The 22,826-nt window shown below is 44.2% G+C and overlaps 1 protein-coding gene across 1 annotated transcript; it reads left to right on the forward strand.

Moving 5' to 3' along the window:
- Nucleotides 1-2,937: 2,937 nt before the first annotated feature.
- Nucleotides 2,938-14,189, forward strand: SCRT2 (scratch family transcriptional repressor 2). The gene is made up of 2 exons (XM_042462425.1): nt 2,938-2,965; nt 12,918-14,189. The coding sequence occupies exons 1-2, from the start codon at nt 2,938-2,940 to the stop codon at nt 13,625-13,627; spliced, it is 738 nt and encodes a 245-aa protein (XP_042318359.1). The 3' UTR covers nt 13,628-14,189.
- The last annotated feature ends 8,637 nt before the right edge of the window (nt 14,190-22,826 follow it).

Here is a 22,826-nt window from a genome sequence, read left to right on the forward strand (position 1 = left end):
GGGCCCTCCTCACCTGCAGCAGGAGGGCGGCCCCATTGGGTGTCACCTCTCTTTTGGGGTGTCACCCTGTGCAGGGTGCAACTCCCCACACTCTCCCAGCAGTACCACTGTCCCTTAGGAGTGGCTCCTGCTAGGGTTGCCATAGTTGGCGAACTGAAAACCGGGACAAATGTAGGACAAGGTTTAAAAATGTAGGACCATTGTCCCGCTCCCCGGCGGGATATGGCAACCCTAGCTCCTGCTGGGGAGGCAGTGCCTTCTGTCCAGAGTTTGGTATGACTGATGGCAGTACCAGACCCCAAACAAGCCCTCCGGAGGAAGCAGCAGTTTGGCCAGGCCATGGTCAACCAGCTGCATAGGGGGACAGGAGGCAACGGGAAGGAGACAGGGAGGCGCAGTCCACACAACACACTCCGCTGTCCTTTCCAGGACCCAGCATCTGTGATACCACTGCCCTCTCTCACATCCTCCCACATCTTTGGTATACACTTGTCCCTCCATATTCACTAGGATTAGGGGCACAAGACCCCCGTGAATATGAAAAAAAACACAAATAACAAAAACGCCATGTTTTACTGAGGGGACACCTCTCTAGGAATCTCTAGGTCCTCCAGTGCAACTCTGTAGTCAATGTCCGACAGACACTGACCACAAAACTGCGCTGGAGGAGCTACAAATGTATTCTCTCTAGGAATCTCTAGGTCTTTCAGTGCTACTTTTAGTTAAAGTTGACCATAAAGTTTTCACTGGAGGACCTAGATATTCCTAGAGAGAATATATTAATCAAATCTGTGAATAATCAAATATCAAATATCAAAGTTGCAAATATAGAGGGATGTGTACAGTGGTACCCCGGGATACGAATTGATCGCGTTACGAAATTTCCGGGATACGAAAAAAATAGATAGGAAAAAACTGTTCCGGGTTACGATGTTTTTTTCAGGTTACGATTTTTTTTTCGGCGCGAAATTCAAACCGCAAAGCGCGGCTAGCGGCTTTCCAGCGCTAGCCGCTAGCCTTTTCGGGTTGCGAAATTACTCGGGTTATGAACGGAGCCGCGGAACGAATTAATTTCGTAACCTGAGGGACTACTGTATTTGATTATCTCTATTGCCTATTTTGTTTTATTTTGTGTTCTGTCTATGTAGGTTTTTATTTATTGATTGTATTCTAATATTGTATTATTGAACCGTGTATAAATGTTTTATTCCGCAACTGTTTGTAAAGTGCCATGTACATGGATGGTGCTATATAAATAAACAACAATAACAACAGTATATTGCCCTCAAAGTTGGGAAGCAGAGGAAGGCCCTTCCACATGATCTTGGTCCTTGGACAGGTATATACGGGGAGAGACACTCCTACCAATATCGTTAATACAGTGGTACCCCGGGATACGAATGCGCCGCCTTACGAAATTTCTGGGTACGAAAAAAATCAATAGGAAAAAACTGTTCCGGGTTACGAAGGTTTTTTTGGGTTACGAAAAATTTTTTGGTGCTTTTCGGCGCTATTTCGCACGAAATCGCGGCTTTTCCCCATTAGCGCCTATGGCTTTTTCGGCTTACGAAGCATTTCGGGTTACGAACGCGGCGGCGGAACGAATTATTTTCGTAACCCGGGGTACCACTGTAGTCAAATATAGATGTAAGAATATAACCAAATAGACTGAAATAATAATAATAATAATAATAATAATAATAATAATAATAATAATAATAGAGTTTATTTATATCTTCCCGCCTCTCCCAGTTGGATCAAGGCGGGATCACAGCAGAGTTTAAAAAATACAATTAAAACATTCCAATATTATCACACAAGTTAAAATCAGAGTTAAAAACATAAAATCAACAATCATGGGTCAGAAGCTCTCGTTCCATACAGAACAGTCTGTAATTCATAGAAGGTCAGCTGGGTAAAAAAGCTCTGTCTTAACCGCCTTCCTGAAAGTTTCCAGGGATGTAGCAAAGCTACATCTTCTCTGGGAGTCCATTCCATAGTCTGGGGGCAGCTATACTAAATGCTTTTTGGGAAGTAGAAACATATTTAGATGCTGGAACCTCTAACAATTTCTTCCCATTTGTTCTGAGAGTGCGGGGCAGATTGTATAGGGAGATGCGTTCCCATAAGTAACTCGGGCCCAAGCCATGTAGGGCTTTAAAGGTAATAACCAACACCTTGTATTGTGCCCGGAAGCTAATCGGAAGCCAGTGTAGATCTTTCAGAATAGGTGTTATGTGGTCAAATCTCAAGGATCCGGTGACCAACCTCGCTGCTGCATTTTGCACTAATTGGAGCTTCCGAACTTGATACAAGGGTAGCCCCATGTAGAGCGCATTGCAGAAGTCGAGATGAGAGATTACCAGAGCATGTACTACAGCTTCAAGATCCCTTCGGTTGAGGTAGGGTTGCCGTTGGTGTATCAACCAAAGTTGATACCAAGCACTTCTGGACATCGCATCTACTTGAGATGACAAATGTAGAGACAGATCCAGAAGTACTCCCTAACTGCAAACTTAATCCTTCAGGGGAAGTGTGAGCTCGTCTAGGAGTGGTTGACAAATTTCCTTCCCCAGGATCCTACGGCAAGTACCTCCGTTTTCTCTGGATTCAACCTCAGTGTTTCTAGTCTTTCTTTCTTTCTTTCTTTCTTTCTTTCTTTCTTTCTTTCTTTCTTTCATTCATTCATTCATTATATATATATATATATATATATTCTAGTAAAAACAGCATCCTCTTCAATCTTTCAGAGGCTCAAAAGAGAAGCACAGGCAGATTTCACACCGCCAAAAATACGTGCTCGGCACGTACTAGGGTTAGGAAGGGGCGTCCTTTCCAGACGCCCCTAACCCTAGTACGTGCCGAGTATGTACTAAATGGTGGCGCCCATTCTATATGGGCGCCGCCATTTTGACATATCGGACGCTTAATGGACGCATGTCGCAGCGCATAAATGATGCCAAAAGTGCGCCATTGGCGCCTTGTGGCGTCATAACCACACCGCAAAAAGAACCCGCTTTTTGTGGGTTCTTTTTGCTGAGCCAGGGAATTGCGCGGTTTGTCCGCTGCGGTTCACTGGCGCAGCAAACACCAGTGCCGGTAGACTGCCCTTCTGGGTGGTCTGTAAAGCGCCACAGTTAGGATAATTTTATTCTCACACAGATCATCACTCTTTCCATTCTCCTGAAGGTTCTGCTCCTTCAGCTACATTCACTTGCCCTAAAAAAAAATTGTCTTGCTATGCTTATTCTGTTTAAAACCATGTTTGGAAAGCAAAATTACCCGGTGGCCTGTTATCAACAGTTGGAAAAAAGACTCCCCAGTGTGTGAACTGGAAAACTGAGCACCCGCATGGCACACTAATGTTTGTGCATTGTGTGCACTCATGTTTATTTGCATCAGAGATGAGACGTGTTCAGCCCAACTTGAAGCATAGGAAACTGTGGCAAGAATACTACTGATGAGTGTTGATAGGAACATTACTGGAAGGGCTAGTGGGAGGAGGATTTGTTATTTTTGCAAGCATGCCCTCCTTATTTCAGCTTTCTTTTGCACGAATACTCCATCTACTGGATAATTTTGAGAACTACAGCGGAGCTTGCCCTAACCCATGTCTTCTGAATGGCCTTTCTCTTAAGAACAGGTCTTGTCTTTGTTGTGAATCTTCAAGTTGTCACCGACTTATGGTGACCCTAAGGCAAACCTACCCTTTTGGGGGGGAAGATTTTTTCAGGGGGGGGGGTTGCTTTTACCTTCCTCTTGAGGCTGAGAGTGTGTGACGCACCCAAGGTCACCCAGAGGGTTTCCATGGCCAAGCAGAGATTCGAACCCTGGTCTCCAGAGTCATAGTCCCATACTCAAACCACTATGCCACACTGGCCATTGTTTGTTGCATGCCTTCGAGTTGTTTTAGATTTATGGCAACTCTGTCACAGAATTTTTTTGGCAAAATTTCTGCAAAGCATGTTTGCCTTTGCCTTCCTCTGAGGCTGAGAGAATGTGACTTGCCAAAGTCACAGAGTGGGTTTCCAAGGCTGAGTGGGGAGTCAATCTCAGGACTCCCAGATTCCTAGTCCAACACACAAACCACTGACTGCTGTCCTAGCATAAAAATATCATTTTATTTTACACACTTCAGGACAATTGCTGTTTTTAATCGCTTGGGAAAGTCTCCATTCTTACATTTCTATCCTTTGAATTGCAAGGGAGGGGGACTTGCTAGATGCTGAGCTAAACTGTCACTGACAATGTAATTCACAGATGGTCTTTTTCCCCCTTCTTCCTCCGAAGGAAATCCAATTTCCCCCTGTCTTCTCAATGACAGGCCTACTTATCAGTGAACTGTATGTTTGCAGGGAGTCCTCTGTCTTTCTCTTCTAACCGTGCTTCTGGCAAGTTGCCTTTCTCTTAAAGACTTCAAAGGTTCCCTTGATAATTAATGGGAGAGAAGAATACTACTACTAATAATAATAATTCCTGCTTTTCTCCCAATTATCATCATCATCATTGTTATTATCATTAGTATCATTATTATTACAGGTTAATCATCCCATAGCTGGAATTTTGTAAGTTCTCCAAAATCCAAAACTTTTGAAATTATAATGCAAGTAGCAAAGTACTGTATTTGCAAGGCTGGAGAGAAATGCGGCTGGAGAGAGACACAAAGATCTGTAAAATGGTGGGAATCCATGCCTCCCGCAATTTCACAGATCTTATGCCTCGCTCCAGCCTCATTATATCTCATTAAGTATATGCAAATACAGGCACTCCAAAATCCTAAAAAAATCTCAAATAGGGAACACTTCTGGTCCCAAGCATTTCAGATAAGGGATTTTTCTTTCTTGTCGTGTGCCTTCAAGTCATTTCCGACTTACGGCGACTCTAAGGCAAACGTATCAGAGGGTTTTCTTGGCAAGGTTTGTTCAGGGGAGGTTTGCCATTGCCTTCCCTTGAGGCTGAGAGAGTGTGACTTGCTGCCCAAGGTCAACCAGTGGGTTTCATGGCCAACAGGAAATCGAACTTTGGTCTCCAGAGTCACAGTCCAACATTCAAACCATTATACTATGCTGGCTAGATAAGGGAGACTCAACCTGTACTCTTATTATTGATAATAGTATTTTAACCAATTTTATTATTATTGAGTGGTGTGTGTGTGTGTGTGTGTGTGTGTGTGTGTGTGTGTTTTAACTCTACAACATTTTTAAAGGGCTGGAAAAAGGCACTTAGGAAGGGAGGTAGGCGATAAATAGTCCACTAGTCAGTGTAGTGCACAGCTGGATACAGCCACAAAAACATGCACCAACATTTGGAGAAATTTACTTTCGATGACTACAAGTCCCAGAATCCCCCAGTCAGTATGGCCACTAGTAATGGTGCCTGGATTTTTAATGACCTAACCTACCAAGTTTTCTGAGTCCAAGAGGGAGAGGACTACTTATGAACATACTCTAGCATCAGGATACACATGGCTAAGCAACATCAGAGCATGGTGAAGTTGGAACACATTATTAATGAAAAAGAACTGAGAAGCTAGGACAGGCTGCAGCAGTTTGCTTTTGCCAGAGCTTACTGGGAAGGGCAGGATTCTGTCCTCCTCTTCTCCATTTTCCCGAGCTGAGTTTAACTGAATGTGCAACAATTGTGGTGTAGTGGTTTGAGTGTTGGACTAGAACTCTGGAGACCAGGGTTCAAATCCCTGTTCAGGCACGAAACTCACTGGGTGATCTTGGGAAAGTCACACTCTCTCAGCCTCAGAGGACAGCAATGGCAAACCCTCTTTGAAGAAACTTGCCAAGAAAACCCTGTGATAGGTTGGTTTTAGGGTTGCCATACGTCAGAAATGACCTGACGGCACATAACAGCAAACTACGACTAGTATCACACTACACTGTCCTAGTGCTATTGTTCCACTTTAATTGATATGGCTGCTTCCTGTAGAATGCCAGGTTTTGTGCATTAGTGAGGCCTAAGAGCTCTCTGGCTGAGAATGATCAATGCCTCTCCCCTAAACTGCAAATCCCAGCAATAGCAGTTGAAGTGGAATAATAGCACTATAATAGTGCAGTGTGATATTCAACTACCTTTGCACTTTGATGTCAGTTTGCAGGCAAGGAAAAGGGGGATGAGGAAAGAGAAACCGGGACGCTTTAATAGCAGTTGAAAAAGTGGAAAGACAAAGGATTAATAGGGACTTTCCCTGCCAAATCAGGATAGTGGGCCCTTGGTAAGTCCCACTGAGTACAATGGCACAATGAAATGGTGTCCCTTATACCAAATGGCAAGATCAGGGTTTACTTTTTGGAATTTATATATCTTTAACATATTTTCAAGCCATGGATGGTTGAATCTGTGGATAAGAAGTCTGTGGCTATGGAGGGCTGGCTGTATGCTACACGGAGTGCTCTTCTCAAGAGTCTCTACGGTCTTCCTGGATCACATCTATAAACCATTTCCATTTTGTTTCTCCTTGGTCACCCGTCCTCAACCTGGAGCCTTCCAGCTTTGTGGGACCACACTTCCTATCATCCCCAGCCAGCTTTGGTCAAAAGCATGGGTCCAGCACCTCTGTAAGCCATTCCATTGAGAAAAGCTTTGCTAGGCTGTTTGGCAGCCAACTTTATCCAATTCCTTTTGATTTATTTTTGGCATCACTCAGACACAGACAAGTGTGCTGACCCATCTCGCCTCTGCTTCTCCCTTCATCAGTAGAGAGGAAATTGGACAAGAAAGGCCTGCAAAAGAGGTTACCTACCTCCTTTCCACTTCAGTTCCTCTTATTTCCCCAGAGAAGGAAAGACAAGCACATCCATAGCCTCTCCTATTGCGGTGGGACTGTGTGCATGATGTTCCTTTGTTTGCTGAGCTCGATCCAAGGCTTATCTGCTCTTCGCTGGCAGAAATAGATGTCTTCTATTGCTCCTCTGAAAAAGAAATTAGCTCTGAGAGAGAGAAAGAGAATTCTTTCCCCTTAATCCCTTGGCTTAGTTATTTCCAAATAAATGTATTTTGCATTCTGCTGACACAGACCTGTAAACCCACCCTCCCCGCATTGCACCTGGGGGCATGTCCTGTTTTCAGACTTAGCAAACCTAACATTAGTGCAATCCAATCACCTTGAGTCCTTATACTGGGAGAAAGGTGACAAATAAATAAATAACAACAACCATAGCTCAGAGGACAGAGGATGGAAAAGAGCTTTCTTTTGGCTGCAGCTTCGACAGTCCAACAGAAAGGGGACAAAAGTTGTGCAAGAGTCTGCAGCCATCCCTCAATGCAGCCTGCAGCAATGGAAACCAAGAATACACAGGCTTTAAAAAATAATAATATCAACAACAACAACAACAACAACAAAGATGGGGGTGTCACAAGGGGAGTGCTGGAGTGCATGGTGCACCAGGTGACATGCAAAGTGGGGGTGATAACATTGCTCCCCAAATATCTGCCTTTTTGCAGAAATGGCCTGTGAGGTTCACTTGCTTCCCTTCAAAACACCAAAGAGACTGTTTGAATGGAGCAAAGTTCAATGGGAGGAGAAAGGAGAGATCCTAGACTTTTAAAAAATTTAATTGCACTTTAAAAAAAATTAATAATTTTAATTTTTTAAAAATACTACTAATAATAATAACACTAATAATGTTAAGTCAAAGGCTTTCATGGCCGGCATCCATAGTTTTTTGTGGGGTTTTCAGACAATGTGGCCAAGTTCTAGAAGAGTTTATTCCTGACATTTTGTCAGCATCTGTGGCTGGCATCTTCAGAGAATGAAGCTGTCATCTTCTCTGAAGATGCCTGCCACATATTCTGGCAAAGCATCAGGAATAAACGCTTCTAGAACATGGCCACATACCCCGGGGGGAAAAACATACTACTACTACTAATAATAATAATAATGTTTATTTATAACAACCTTTCCACCACAGGGTGGTACATCAAACACCTATAATCAAAAACAAACAATAAAACACCACACTATAAAATATTAAAATAGACTAATTTCCTAAAACTATAACTCTCTCTGGCTTTACTTCGCGAATGAAGATTTAGGAAGGACTCATCCAGCGCTTTCTACAAGTGCGTTGATGACTAAAAAGGCCAATCCGAGATAAACAAGTCCGGTTGCAGAAAGCACAGCAGAGAGTCTCCTTGGGTGATGTTTCCGGGTTGTGGTTCTTTCTGCATTGTCATTTCTCTTCGAGACTCGTTCGGCGTGAGCTTTCAAAAAAGGCTGCAGCATCGTGGATAGTGTGTCTCCATGCCTCCCGATGCGAGGCCAAGGCGGACCATTGTTGGTGATCAATTTGGCCAAGCCTGAGATGTTGTTTCAGGGAGTCCTTGTATCTCTTCTTTGGGGCGCCCCTCTTACGCTCTTGACCCGTGGCGAGTTCACTGTAGAATACTATTTTTGAGAGGCAATGGTCCTTCATCCTAGAAACAGGTCCTGCCCAGCGCAGCTGCGTCCTCAATAGCATGGCCTCAATGCTGGTGATCCCTGCTTGTTCAAGGACAGCAACATTTGTCACATAGTCAGTCCAGTGTATATTTAGAATTGTGCTTAACAGCACTGAAAATGCAATATTCTAAATTTATTTTTAAATTCTTTCAAAATGTTCTTTAAAAACATCACATCCTTCCAAATTTTCATTTTAACTGCACGAAAATATGTGCATGCAAATACATTATGGCTGTGTGTATGCGATTGTAATTTAAAGGGATAGCTTTAATTTGGCTAGTTGTTTATGTCACAATTATGACCATTGCATTCAGTGATATGTGAGTTATGGATAATGATAGTGTAAAAAACATTGCTAATGATTCTGCATGGTGTGGTATGGGATGAGGTCAGTGAGGGAGGTGATACCATGAGTTATTGCACCGGGTGACACCAACCCTAGAGATGCCACTGCAACAAATCCTTTCTTTTCCAGGGTGGTACTCTCACCCTGAAATCCCTTCCTTTGCATTGAGGCCCACAGAAGTGGGGCCAGACCCTGACATCTGCAAATCCTACTCCCCACTTTTCTTTGGTAGGCCCATGGCTATCATTTTCATCAGTGCTGCCCCATCCATAAAGTGCTTCCCCATCCAGAATCTATGGGATTCTGGGAGCTTTGGGGAAAGTTCCCATGCCACGCTGGGTGCAAGATTCTGAGTCCTATAGTACAAAAAGTAACTTATTTCAGCACGGCACAGCAGCAGATCGCTCACGTTTTGCAGACAGTATGTCTGGAATATCAATATGCAAAGGGATCTTGTACCATCTTTGAGGCCAGTCTACTTCCTCAGATACATGAAGGAGATGCACTGTTAGTTACTGTTAGAAAAAAATGGTTTGGTTATTTGTGGTCAAAAGGAGATTAGCAGCAGCAGCAGCAACACAGCAATAAGCGTGTACTCCACAGGTATTTGGTAAAAATCTAGATCTGAGCTTCTGGTAAATAAACAGGATACACTGGTAGGTAAAAAGAAACTTATTTTATTGTTACATCTATGTTCTACAAAAATATTTGGTTGAGAAAACTATACTTGGTAGAAGAGTCTCTAGAGCTGACTCTCATGTGTGTAAGTAAGAAGAAAAACATCTTTAGTAGCACAGCCTGGTTTTTGCATCCATGCTTGGTGAGAGTAGAGAGAGGAAGAGACTGAACAAAGAGCAATAAACTTTATTGACCCCCATAAAAAGGAGGGGTATTGGAAGTGACCTCTTCATAGTCACACTGACCAAAGGACCATAGAGATATATATCAGTGTTCCTGTGTAGAAGACACCCCCTTCTCAAGGAACACATAGAGCTACACACAAGCACTGATGCTGATACTCCAACAGTTATTATTATTATTATTATTATTATTATTATTATTATTAACCTTTATTTATAAAGCGCTGTAAATTTACACAGCTCTGTACATACAATCTTTTTAGTTAGACGATTCCCTGCCCTCGGGCTTACAATCTAAAAAGACATGACACAGAAGGAGAAGGGAGTGGTGGAGGGGAAGGGGATGAGGCCCAGCAGTTCCTCTCTACCTCCGAGGCCTGGACCAAGGCAGATGGACTGGAGGGAGGGCTTGGCTTCATAATGGATGGTTAATCTTCTTCCAGGGAAAATACATACTCTCAAGTAGGATAATACATATACAGTACATAGCAATACAGGAAATGGTTTGATAAACAGGCACCAAAAGAACATCAAATTGTAAGCGACAATTATGCAATGCCTGGGAACGCTTCTCTGAACAGGATGGTTTTCAACTCCGTTTTGAAGCTGGTTAAAGAAATGATGGCTCTTGCTTGTGGGGGGAAGAAGGTTCCAGGAGTGAGGGGCAGCGAGTGAAAAGGGGTGAATCCGGGATGGGGCAGAGGAAATCCTGGGCTGAGACAGGAACCCTTGACTACCAGAACGGAGGGCCCTGGTGGGAAGGTGAGGAGAAATAAGGTCTGATAAGTAGGGGGGTGGCAGCCCATGGAGGGCTTTAAACGTTGACAGCAGGAGCTTATACTGAATGTGGAAAGGGAGGGGGAGCCAGTGAAGGGATGCCAACACAGGAGAGATGTGGTCAGAGCGGTGGGTGCAAGTGATAATGCGTGCAGCTGAATGCTGGACAGAGATTAAAGGACGGAGATGAGAAAAAGGAAGCCCAGCCAGGAGGATGTTACAGTAATCCAGTCGTGAGATCACTAGGGCATGGACCAGGATCTTGGCAGTAGAGGCGGAGAGATATGGTCGGATTTTGGCAATATTGTACAAAAAGAATCTACAAGCCTTGGCTGTGGTCTGGATCTGAGGGATACACGACAGAGAAGAATCAAAGATAAAACCAAGACTGCGGGCTTGCTGGACTGGTTGAATGGAAATGTTGTCCACAGAGACAGAGAAGGAGTGTTGAAGGTTGGGCTTAGGAGGAAAGACAAGAAGCTCCGTCTTGGACATGTTGAGCTTCAAACGCCGATCGCGCGTCCACTGCGAGACAGCTGTGAGGCAAGATGAGACTTGCTGTTCAAGCCTTGGAGAAAGGTCAGGGGTGGAAAGATACAGCTGGGTGTCATCAGCATACAGATGGTAGGAAAAGCCAAAGGAGCTGATGAGTTTTCCTAAGGACAGTGTGTAGAGAGAAAACAGAAGGGGACCCAGAACAGAGCCCTGGGGAACTCCAACAAATAAGGGAACAGGAGAAGAAGTCTGACCACCTGTGACTGCTGCAAAAGATCTGCCAGACAAGTAAGATTGAAACCAGTCGAGAACAGAATCTGAGAACCCAAGGTCAGAGAGTATGTCAATTAGGAGACAGTGATCAACAGTGTCAAAGACTGCAGACAGATCAAGAAGGATGAGAACAGAGTAAAGGCCATTAGCCTTGGCCAGTAAAAGGTCATTGGAGATCTTAGTGAGAGCTGTCTCTGTGGAATGCCTTGGGCAGAAACCAGACTGAAAGGGATCGAGGATGGAGTTGGCTTCAAGAAACTCAAGACAGCGAGAATAAACAACCCGTTCCAAAACCTTAGAAAGAAAGGGAAGAAGAGAAATTGGACGATAGCTAGACAAAGAGGAGGGGTCAAGAGAAGGTTTTTTCAGAATTGGGGAAATGAGGGCATGTTTGAAGTCCGAAGGGAAGGAGCCTGTAGAGAAAGAGAGATTGAAGATATGGAGAAGCGAGGACAGAAAAGAGGGAGCTACAGAAATTAAAAGACGAGTAGGAAGTGGATCAAGAGGACAGGTTGCAGGTTTGCAAGAGTTCAGAAGTGTAGAAAGTTCATCCAAAGAGGCAGAAGGAAACACAGAAATTTTTTTCGGTGAGGGCAATAGAAGATTAAGAGCAGGAGAAGAATCGGGGGGGGGGGACTATCTCAGAGTGAATAGTGGTAATCTTAGAGATGAAATAATTAGCAAAGTCATTAGGAGAGAATGATGAAGAGACAGGATGAGAGGGAGGTTTAAGCAAAGTGTTGAAGGTGGAGAACAAACGCTGCAGATGCCTCTCATTGGCGGAGATCAATGATTTGTAATAATTCTGTTTTGCCTTAGAGAGGGCGCGTGAGAAGGATGACAGAACAAATTTGTAGTGGATAAAATCAGCCCACTGTTTGGACTTTCTCCAAAGACGTTCAGCCGCTCTAGAGCAGGACCGGAGAAACTTAATGTTGGGGGTAAGCCAGGGCTGAGGCCTAGTCTTAGAGGAAGAAGTGCGTACAGAGATGGGGCAAAGCGGTCAAGAGTCGAGGAGAGAGTGGAGTTAAATAAAGACATTGCTGAATCAGCAGAATCCCCGAGATTTAGGGAAGAGAGAGATGAATCCAGGGTCTGACCAAGATGGTTAGAGTCAATAGACTGAAGATCACGAAAATGGCGTTGAACAGTATGACGAGTTACATGATCCCTTTGCATCACAACGACAACAGTTTTTGTTTTAATCTGCCCTGTATGGCAGCGTGAATCCCACACTGGGAGAAATGTATGGCACATATCAATTAATACATACAATACTGTCACTGTTGTTGTGTGCCTCAATTTTAATACATATTAATAATATATTACCTATAACACAATATATTATATGTTAATGTTGTTCTTGTAGTTGTGTGCTGTCAAGTTGTTTCTGATTTATGGTGACCAAAAGGTGAACCTGTTATAGGGTTTTCTTGGCAGGTTTCTTCAGAGGGGTTTTGCCATTGCCATTCTCTGAGGCTGCGAAAGTGTGACCTGCCCAGAATCATCCAGTGGGTATTAACGCTTGAGCAGGAATTCAAACCCTGATCTCCAAAGCTGTAATCCAACACTCAAACCACCATACCAGGCTGGCTCTCAGGACCCATTTATTTATATATTTATTTAATGCACTTTAAATTAATTGAGTTATTTGTTTAAATTAGTTTATTACTAAACCAATGGCACCATTTGCAATGTCTCTGCTTGTTCTCCACAGGTTATGTCCAGACCTGTCTCTCATCGTCAAGCTATAAGAATGAAAAGAAGAAGCCGGGGCTCCGCTTGCCCTCCTCAGACCCAATATATGTCCCGATCCATGAGGATTACAGTGACCCAGAGAGCCCCCAGTCCAGCCTCTCCTCCCACTACTTCCATGGTGAAGCTGCTGTCACTGAGAGCTACTCCATGGATGCCTTCTTCATCACCGACGGGCGTTCCCGACGGCGGAGTGACGGCCCACGGAGAGGGAGCCATCGCCACTCTTGCAACGAGTGTGGCAAGACCTATGCCACCTCGTCCAACCTCAGCCGGCACAAGCAGACCCACCGCAGTCTGGACAGCAAGATGGCGAGGAAGTGCCCGACTTGTAGCAAAGCCTACGTCTCCATGCCAGCCTTGGCCATGCACATCCTGACCCACAACCTCAAACACAAGTGTGAGGTCTGTGGCAAGGCTTTCAGCCGGCCATGGCTGTTGCAAGGACACATGCGATCCCACACGGGTGAGAAGCCCTTTGGCTGCTCCCATTGCGGGAAGGCCTTTGCCGACCGCTCTAACCTGCGAGCCCACATGCAGACCCACTCGGCCTTCAAGCACTACAAGTGTAAGCAGTGTGAGAAGACCTTCGCCCTCAAGTCATACCTCAACAAGCACTACGAGTCGGCCTGTTTCAAGGGGGCTGAGCACAGTTGCGAAATGGAGGACTGAGAGGCCCTTTCTTGGGAGGGCAAAGGAGTCCCTCATCGGCCACATTCAGGGATCTGAAGCTAAGAGGGAGAGAAAGCAACAAAGGGAGAAATGAGTGCAACCTAACTAATCCTCTGGCATCCCATTTTTTTCAGCTGCTTTTAAAATGTCCCGGTTTCTCTTGCCTCCTACCACTTCCGCCTTCATCCCCCGCTTACTCCAATTTCTGCAGACTGCATTCAGAATGGGAAACTACTGTATATACTCATGTATACGTCTAGAAATTTTAGGGAAAAATTTGACACCCAAAACCTGGGTTGAATTGTCCATGGGGCAGTGTCAACTCTGTACTTTTAACTCTTATTTTAAAAAATGAACCATCTCTTTCTCTCAGCAGAGTGGTGAAAAGCGAGAATTTAGTCAGTCAGGGAATACCTAAAAGAAGCACCAACCCTTCTATGTACTCCACCATGGCATTACTTCTGGCTTCTTTGAATGTCTGAGTAGGAAAAGAGTAGCATTCTTTGGCATCGTTTTCCTTTGTTTTGTCCTTTATATCCTTTGTTACATGCCCCTAAGTTTTACCCTTGACTTATTCATGGATTATATCTAAATCCATAATTTGGGTCCCAAAACCTACCCTCGACTTATACATGAGTGTATATGGTAGTTGGCACTCAATTAACTCCGCAGGGCGGAGGGGAGAGTTGTGGACCGAATCTTGCCCTTCCCTGTAGACTCAGGCAAAAACAAACTGCTGCAGCCTCTCCTCACTTGTCTGTTCTTCCTCATTAATAACTTTTGCCATCTTGACCATGCTGGGATGTTGCTTGGCCACACGTGTCCCAGTTTTTCCCTATGTGAAATGTTGGAGGGTGTGGCAAACTCGGAGAAGCAAATAGGACCTCTGGAACAAATTGCAAGTCGTTGAGTTACAGGAAGGATGCTCTTGGAGAAAACCTTGGAGGCTGTCAATTCGATGGAATCTCTTCCTTCGTCAAACACGTTTGTGGCTTTTGAAGGGTATCAACAGTTGATGCTGAGGTCCAATGACATTTTCACCCTGTTTCCTTTTTTCTCCTTCCATCTCCATATCATCAGCTGAAGCAATAACTCCAATCTTGCTAGAAAGAGCTGAGAGAGACCTTGGATATTCTCATAAGCAAGATGACGCTTGACTGTTTTTCAGGATTACTGAAAGAGAAGAAGAAAGACGGGATCTCTTCTCTCTTTTTCAGAAAACTTTTAGGGGGGGATCTGGGTCTATTTATTATTTAATTTATTTACAGTATTTATTTGAGTGCTGCTCCTTCTCCCCTTTTGGGGGAAGAACGAAACTCTTCAGTGTTGCCCTTCGGGAAATGATTGTCTTGGGAGTACAAGAATCAATGCCTAAGCTGTGAAAGTTTGCAAGAGGGGTTGTTGCGAGAATGGGGTTATTTGTGGAACTGTCAAAGGTCAGGTATTGAATGGTTAGGTGAATGATTGGTTTAAAAAGTCAAGTTTTTACAAGCAAGGAAGAGATTAACCTATTATGTATCAGGTGTAGTAAAATGGGATTTTTGTGCATTTGAATGAAGAGTCTGAGATGCGCAAGAACAGCCAGAGGGGAGGGAGATAGGAATTTCGGTGGTTGATACATGCATATTGCCAGAACTGGTGCAATGGGTTACAACAGGCTGTTGACTGTCACCATCAAGAAGGAACATCCACATTAATTTCCCATATAGCTGAAGGACAAATGTAAATTCAATTCAGACATTACCCTAGTACAAGACCAGCCTGTAACCCTGATGGAAAAATAGTGGTATAGGGCAATACAGTGGTCCCCCCATCTTCTCAGGTAGGAGCGCAGGACCCCTGTGAAAGTGGAAACAACTGTAAAGAAGTAGTACTTTTCAAACCCGAGAGAACACCTCCCTAGGAATTTCTAGGTCCTCCAGCACAACTCTATGGTCAGCATCTCCCAGAATGTAACCATAGAATCATGCTAGAGGACCTACACATGTCCAGAGAAGTGTTTTCTCTAGGAATCTTTAGATCCTCAGTGCAACTTGATGGTCAATGTCCAGCAGAATTTCTCTGGAGGACCTAGAGCAGGGGTAGGCAACCTTTTTGAGCCGGGGGCCGGGTTGCTATCCCTCAGACATTTTTTGGCCAAAGCCAAAAAATAAATAATTAAATAAAATTTAAAAATTAAATAAATAAATAAACCGGGACAAATGTAGGACAAAATTTTCAAATGGTGGACACTTTTTTTAAAAAAAGTGGACACTCAAAAATATTTGCTGATTTTTTTAAAAAATGTTAATAGAAATGCATGTTTCTGAGGCTTCTATAGACAATTGCCCCTGCGCGCGAGACCAAAGGCCCCGGCAGCAATCGGTGGCAGGACCGGGCTGGGGCCAGTCCGCGGGCCGCAGGTTGCCTACCCCTGACCTAGAGATTCCTAAGGAGAGCCTATTAATCAAATCTGCAAAAGTCAAAGCCGCAAATGTGAAGAGGTGATTGTGTTCTAAAACATCTGCTTAATTAGGTCTACTTAACAAAGAGTGCATCTACGCTATTGAAATGATGCAGTTTGACACCACTTTAAGTGCTGTATTTCCATCCTATGAAATCCTGGGGTTTGTAGTTTTACAAGGTCTTTTGCTTTCTCTGCCAAATAGTGCTGGATTTCCAGGATTCTGTAGGATGGAACCATGGCAGCTGAAGTGATGTCAAATTGCATTATTTCCACAGTGTAGATGCACCCATGGTTAGTTATACCTAGCATCCCTAACTAAGTAGCTCATGCAGAATCCTGGCCATAATTTATACACATTTGTGCACACCAAGACCTGAAGTCCGGAACTTCTTTGCTGCGAATTTGCTCTCGCTGCTGCTTCCTCCTTCCTTCTTGTGAAAGGATGTGAAAGTGACAGTTGCTAAGGGGCCATTTGCAACATGAAGGCTTCACATAGGACCTGAATACCCCTGCATTGCTCACCCAAGGAAATAATGTGACATTCAGAAGAACATTTCATATGATGCTCAAGAATCCTCAGCACAACAGATACATCTAGCTCTTCCCAGGCCCTTTAGGGATGTAGACTGGATCCAATTAAGGTTACCAGGTGAAATACAGGACTTGGCTGCTGTACCTTTTATAGTGCATGTGTTGTTCACCTTCAAGTCATTTTCTGACTTATGGCAACCCTAAGGTGACTCTTGGCAAGTTTATTCAGAAAGGGTTTGCCATTGCCAGCCTCCAAGGCTGAGAGAGTGTGACTTGCTGGAGGCCACCCAGTGAGTTTCCATGGCCAAATGGGAATTTGAACCCTGCTCTCCCAGTCAGTGTCCTAGTTGAATGCTCAAAGTATTGCACCACACTCACTAGACAAGGGAATTTCTCCAGGTGTTGCTTGTCATGCAACCAAGTAACAAGCAGCCCCTGTTGAAATTCCTTCATCTACACAACCATCAAAGGCACAGGAGCCCTCTGCAGTTTTTACTCTAGCAGCCCTAGATCCACTTCTGGCATTCTTCACATTCTAATGGACCATCGAAAGGGATCTGATCTAATTTGTACCTAGCAGACCTGGGAAGTGAAAAAAAATAAAATTTTAAAAATGGCTCCAAAATGCCCCCAAAATGATATCTTGCAGATATGCAGGGCATGCCTGCCACATTTGGAAGCCACCCCCCTCGAGTTTCCAAGGGGTCAAAAAATTATCAGTTCGTTTTTCTTCCCAGATGCTGTTGAGAGGCCAAAGGGCCAAACCCAGAGAGAGGATGCTCCCATGTTCACTAGAGGTTGGTTGGGATCAATTATTCTATAGGAGTGGGTGCACTGGGAGAGCAGCACTCCAAGGTCCTGGGTTGCTAATGTGGCCCCCTAGCCTTCCACAGTTGCCCACCCCTGGCCTAAAGGTGGATGCACCAGTACAATAAACCTTTTCTTTCTTCCATCTCTGCAGTAAGGAAGCATCCTTTGGCAGAGAACTGAAAAGGCCAAGATAGCAAATCAGATGTACAATGGGTCCTCCACATTTGCTGGGGTTAGGGGCTCAGGACCCCCATGAAAGTGGGAAAACCACAAATAAGAAACCAATCTGAGAGATCACCTCTCTAGGAATCTCTGGCACAACTTTTATGGTCAACATCTGTGGGAATTTGACCATAGAATCATGCTGGAGGACTTACAAATGCCTAGTGTTCTCTCTAGCAATCTCTAGGTCCTATAGCAACACTCTATGGTCAAATTCCAGAAGAGTCACACTGGATGAGTGTGAGAAAGTCACACATAGAGAGTCCTAGAGAAAACATGATAATGAAATCTGTGAATAATCAAAGCCGCAAAAGTTGAAGCCGTAAATGTGGAGGGCCAACTGTACTTTTGTGCAGTTGCTCCCCAGACATTTACCGCATAGGTGAAATCCAACCCTCCGATGGTATCTGGCTTGGCATTTTCTGGATTGTTTGTTTTTGCAAAGGTGCAGTGGTACCCAATTTGCTCCATTCAATACCTCTGTTCTCTTTCTCGCATCAGCAAATGGGGATACAGTCGACCATTTTTCTTGGCATTTCAGCAAATCTGGAAACCTCTTTGCTCAGCACTCTCCCTGGCACCTTTGCCAACCAATCAGAGGTACAGGCATAGGGTGCTATTCACACACTTGTATGGGGAAGGGGTGTGGGGGGGGATTTTAATAGTCCATCTGTTTCCTTTTGATGGAAGTTCTTTTTAAAAAAGGGGGGGGGGGGGACCAGAGCAAACAAGAAGGGCAGCTGCTGCCATAAATTTAGAAATATCTATTTAAATGTTCTAATTTATCCTATTTATGCTATTTATTGTTTACCAACTCATAAAGGGAGGGGTGGGGGAAGGAGGGGGAAAACTGTATTTTCTTTGCATGCATGCATTTTAGTAAAGAGAGGTTTAGTGTCGGTAGCAGGCAGCAGATGCATGAGATTAAATAAGGCTAGGAGCAGATTATATTTGCACCGTGATTGTTTTAAAAGAAAAAAAAACATTTGCAGCAATTTGGAAGCAGGATCTCACCCATTTACTTTTACCTGCTTTGAACAGGGTTCCTATATTTTTTTTAATACCCCAATCTATTTGGCAAGGACATTAGACCACCTAACTGCCTTATACTGAGTGAGGGATTGGAAACATTGCTTTTTTTGGACGACAACCTGCAGAATCCCCAGCCAACATGGCCAGCTGGATTTTGGGAGCTGTAGTCCAAAAATGAAATATTCCCGTGTTCTGCATTGAATCAGAGCACCGGTCCAGCTGGCTTCCATATTGCACAGTGGGAAACTGTGTGGCCCTCCCAATACTTTTGGAGTGCAACTTCCAGCATGCATACCACACCACTGGCTAGGTGTTGCTGGGAGTTGCACTCAGGCAATATCTGGAGGTTTGCATGGTTCCAACCTATCTAATATTTTATGCTCTGAATCAGAGGGATGTAGCTACTGGGGTGGAGTGGATAAGGGCATTGCCCCCCTAAGTAAGACTTATGCCTCCCCCATGAAATTTTTGTTCACTCTCCAAATTTCTAGCTGAAAATCATTCACACCCAGAACGTTTCCTGAAGCCTACACTCAATTCCTAACTGGTCAGCTAAGTTTTAAATGAGTGCAATGCTAGAAAGTTGGAGACAAAAGAAAATTTCCTTGAGGGGTCAGAATCCTTATCTGGAAGGGGCAGCACCTTCATTTCCATACCCTCCAAGATTTCACCGATGAAAACTGAGGGTTGTATCCACACTGCAGAAATAAAGCGGCTTGGCACCACTTTAACTGTCACGACTCTTATCTTATGGAATCCTGGGGTTTGTAGTTTGGTGAGGGAACAGAATTCTCTGGCAGACCGAGCTCACCAAACTACAAATCCCAGGATTCCACAGCCACGACAGTTAAAGTAGTGTCAAATTGCTTCATTTATGCAGCGTGGAAGCGCTGTGAAATACATTAGGCCAGTCTCATCAGTGTGTGGTCAAGAGGGCAGAAGTTATTAATGAGAAATAACCCCTGAGCAATGGGAGGATGGAGCAGTTTGCTTTTGCCTGAGCCCACTGGGAAGGACCAGATTCCTCCCCTCCTTTTCCCTCCCTCTGCTGAGTTAATAGAATGGAAACTAGTTTTTCACTTTGAACTCAGTTTGCAGCAATGGAAGTAAGCTGAGGACAAAGGAGGAAGGCAGGAGGAGGAGAGAGAAACTCAGACATTTTAAAAGCAGCTGAAAATGTGGGACAGCACAGGGAATAATCAGGACCTGTCTGTCAGAACAGTTCGAGGATAGGCATTTTGCACACATACCCTGTAGCTACATCCGTCTCTGTAAGCCTACATTCTCAGGCATTGGTTTCCTCAGCCCTTCTACCAGAGATGTGTTTAGCTGATAGAACAGTGGGAAACAGAGATAGGACATATCACATGTGAATCATGAGATTGTCACCCTGCAAAGGCCCTCACCAAGAATTATGCCACAGTTAAGTATTAGTGGGACTCAGAGAGAATGCATAATAATAGCAAAAGCATTTACAATTCTATACCTCTTCATAGTGAACTCAGCACTCTCTAAGCGGTTTACTATGTGTAAGCAAATTGCCCCCAGCAAGTTGGGTACTCATTTTACTGACCTACGAAAGGATGGAAGGCTGAGTCAACCTTGGAGCCCTGGGATCAAACTCACAACCTTGTGGTTGCAGCACCAGCATTTAACCACTGAGCAACCAGAGCTCCTTAGCCTAAGGCTGCATCTGCACTGTAGAAATGATGCAGTTTGACACCACTTTAACTGCCGTGGCTCAATGCTATGGATTTAGATTGTAGCCTGAGGCCAAGGACTGACAAATTAATAATTTGTAAGGTGCTCTGAGAGCCTTTGTAACTGAAGAGCAGGGTCTAAATTAATAGATAATAATAATAATACATCATTGTTGTTGTCATCTTCTGTCAGAGAGCGCTGGTGTCCCAAAAAACTACAAACCTCAGAAATTCCATAGCACTGAGCCATGGCAGATAAAGCGGTGTCAAACTGCATTATTTCTGCAGTGCAAATGCAGCCTCCGTCTACTGCCTAGTGAGTTCAAGGAAGACTCGGGGTGGGCAATTGAAGCATATCTATGGGCAGACCTGAGATTGCAGGGATTAGCAAAACACAAAGATTAAAAAAGGAGCAGTGTTTGTGTTAAACCTTTGGGCAAAATTGGGAGCCTCACCCAAATAAATGAGCAATATGGAGCCCAAAATACAGCGAGGCTCACTTGGAGCCCCAACCGCAGGAAGACCATGTCCCGACTACAGTAGACTCATTGACTCGATTATTGATTGGTGAGTCAACATGTAGGTAAATCCAAGCAATTCAATATTCAGCTCAAGTTAGGAGAAAAATAGGATTAGGTCCCATGCAATCCAGAGTTTAATTGCACCATTGTCTCCGGTATAAGACTAGAGTTACAAGTTGGGAAGAGCTGTTTTTTTCTTTCCATGGTATTTGTCAATCTATTTTGCTGAACTGATGGGCTTTCATAGACTCTGAAAAAAATTGGAAAAGGCCACAAGGGCCATCCAATCCAACCCCTGCTATAGCGAGGCAATGAGACAAAACTGTATATTCTAGCTGTACAAGCAAAAGCCATGATGGGAAAGGAATGTTTTGGGGAAGATCACTGTTGTTGCATTGTTGTCCCCTTCTAAACAGACTGTATTTTGGACTGTGCTAGTAGCCCTGTTCAGTTCAATCAAAGCAAAGCTGTTCTATTTATCTGGTCTTCCTCGATGGTGAATATATCAGGTCCTTCTTCCTAGTCCCCCATGGCTGTAACTTCAGGTAATGGGAGCCAGCTGGCCATTTCTATGCAACTCTCCAGGTGGGCACTGCACCTCCTGTCTGAACGTGTGCCACTTTGTCCATGGATTAACTTTTCAACACTGGTGATAAGAGCCATTGATGATGACACCATGTCTTCCCAGGATGGACATCAACATCTAGGAAAGGAAGCACCTCAAATGCAGTGTGACATCCCCAGAGGAATCATCGCCTCTGGGGCATTTTTGATTTTCTACCTCGGATCCAATGGCTCATCTCAGAGAAACTCTGCTGGGAGTCACCATGGTTGTCTAAGAATGTGGTCGTGTCAGGAGCTTCAAGAAGGCCACAGTTCATAAGGCATGATCGCTATACACAACGTCTGGTGACACCACATGCAAGGAATGCGCACTTCTTGCATAAGCTCTTCCATAAATATCTTATAGTGTCATAATTCCCACATAGTGTGCCAAGAGGCACTAGTTTTTCATACAGGAGGACTGCTCTCATGCGTAATCAGAACCCCGTGGAGCGAACAGTCAAAAGCTCTGGTGAGCTCAAAGAATCTAGTTAAGAGGAAGCTCCCTGTTGTGAATCTGCATGAATATCTGGTGCGAGAGTCCCGCTGAGACCTACGACTTGTACAGAAACATTTATTTTTACTTCTCTCGAGGGATGGCAAAGTGACAAGTGCTTCCGGTTTTAATTCAGGGGAGGAAAACATGCCTCAGTGACCCAAAGTCTGAGATAGACTGCTCAGAAGAATCCACCCTGCAACGAGACAGTGGACTGGACAATGATTTCCCTTGTACTTGCAATTTCTTTGCAGAAGGCATCGCTCATCCAACATCGCTTGCTTCAGTGGCGCATCAGCTAACTCTCTCCAATAGCCGCTTTGATCTATTTCATTGTTTAAGACAGGTCCGAATCATTATGTTAAAGCTGGAAACACAGTTTTGGTACCATTTTTATATGATGTAATGGTTGATCCCATTTTAATTTCCTTACACTGCAACACCATGAGTGAAGTGAAAGCCTTTCTGCATTGTCCCTACTTCTGTCCCTGCCCTACATAGCATTCCCTGTCCCTCTCTGCACCCCTTTTATCCTCATTTTCTCTCTTTCTGCATTCATTCTTCTCTGCATAGCATGTCCATCCCTTTTGTACCCCACTCCCTTCTACACTACCTCAAGTTCCTCCTTCCTATCATCCTCTGTTTCGGTTTCCTTTCTGCACAATTTTCTATATCCATTATCATAGTTTTGTGGTCTCATGCCCTCCAATTGTTCTGACTTGGCAGCGGCAGGCCCTCTCTTTTTTAGATGCTTTTTAAATATCCTGGTTCCTCTCTCCGCATCCCACTTTGCTCTTTTTCTCCTTTGGAACAAACGGTGGCTCTCTACAAAATAATG

This window comes from Sceloporus undulatus, chromosome 4 (genome assembly GCF_019175285.1).
Source record: "Sceloporus undulatus isolate JIND9_A2432 ecotype Alabama chromosome 4, SceUnd_v1.1, whole genome shotgun sequence".
In the NCBI taxonomy this organism is placed as follows: domain Eukaryota; kingdom Metazoa; phylum Chordata; class Lepidosauria; order Squamata; family Phrynosomatidae; genus Sceloporus; species Sceloporus undulatus.

Bases quoted from the DNA above. Each gene is read 5' to 3' on its own strand.
- SCRT2 (XM_042462425.1), top strand. From the start codon at position 2,938: ATGTCGCAGCGCATAAATGATGCCAAAA. The intron at 2,966-12,917 runs GTGCGCCATTGG...TGTTCTCCACAG, and splicing joins GCGCATAAATGATGCCAAAA to GTTATGTCCAGACCTGTCTC.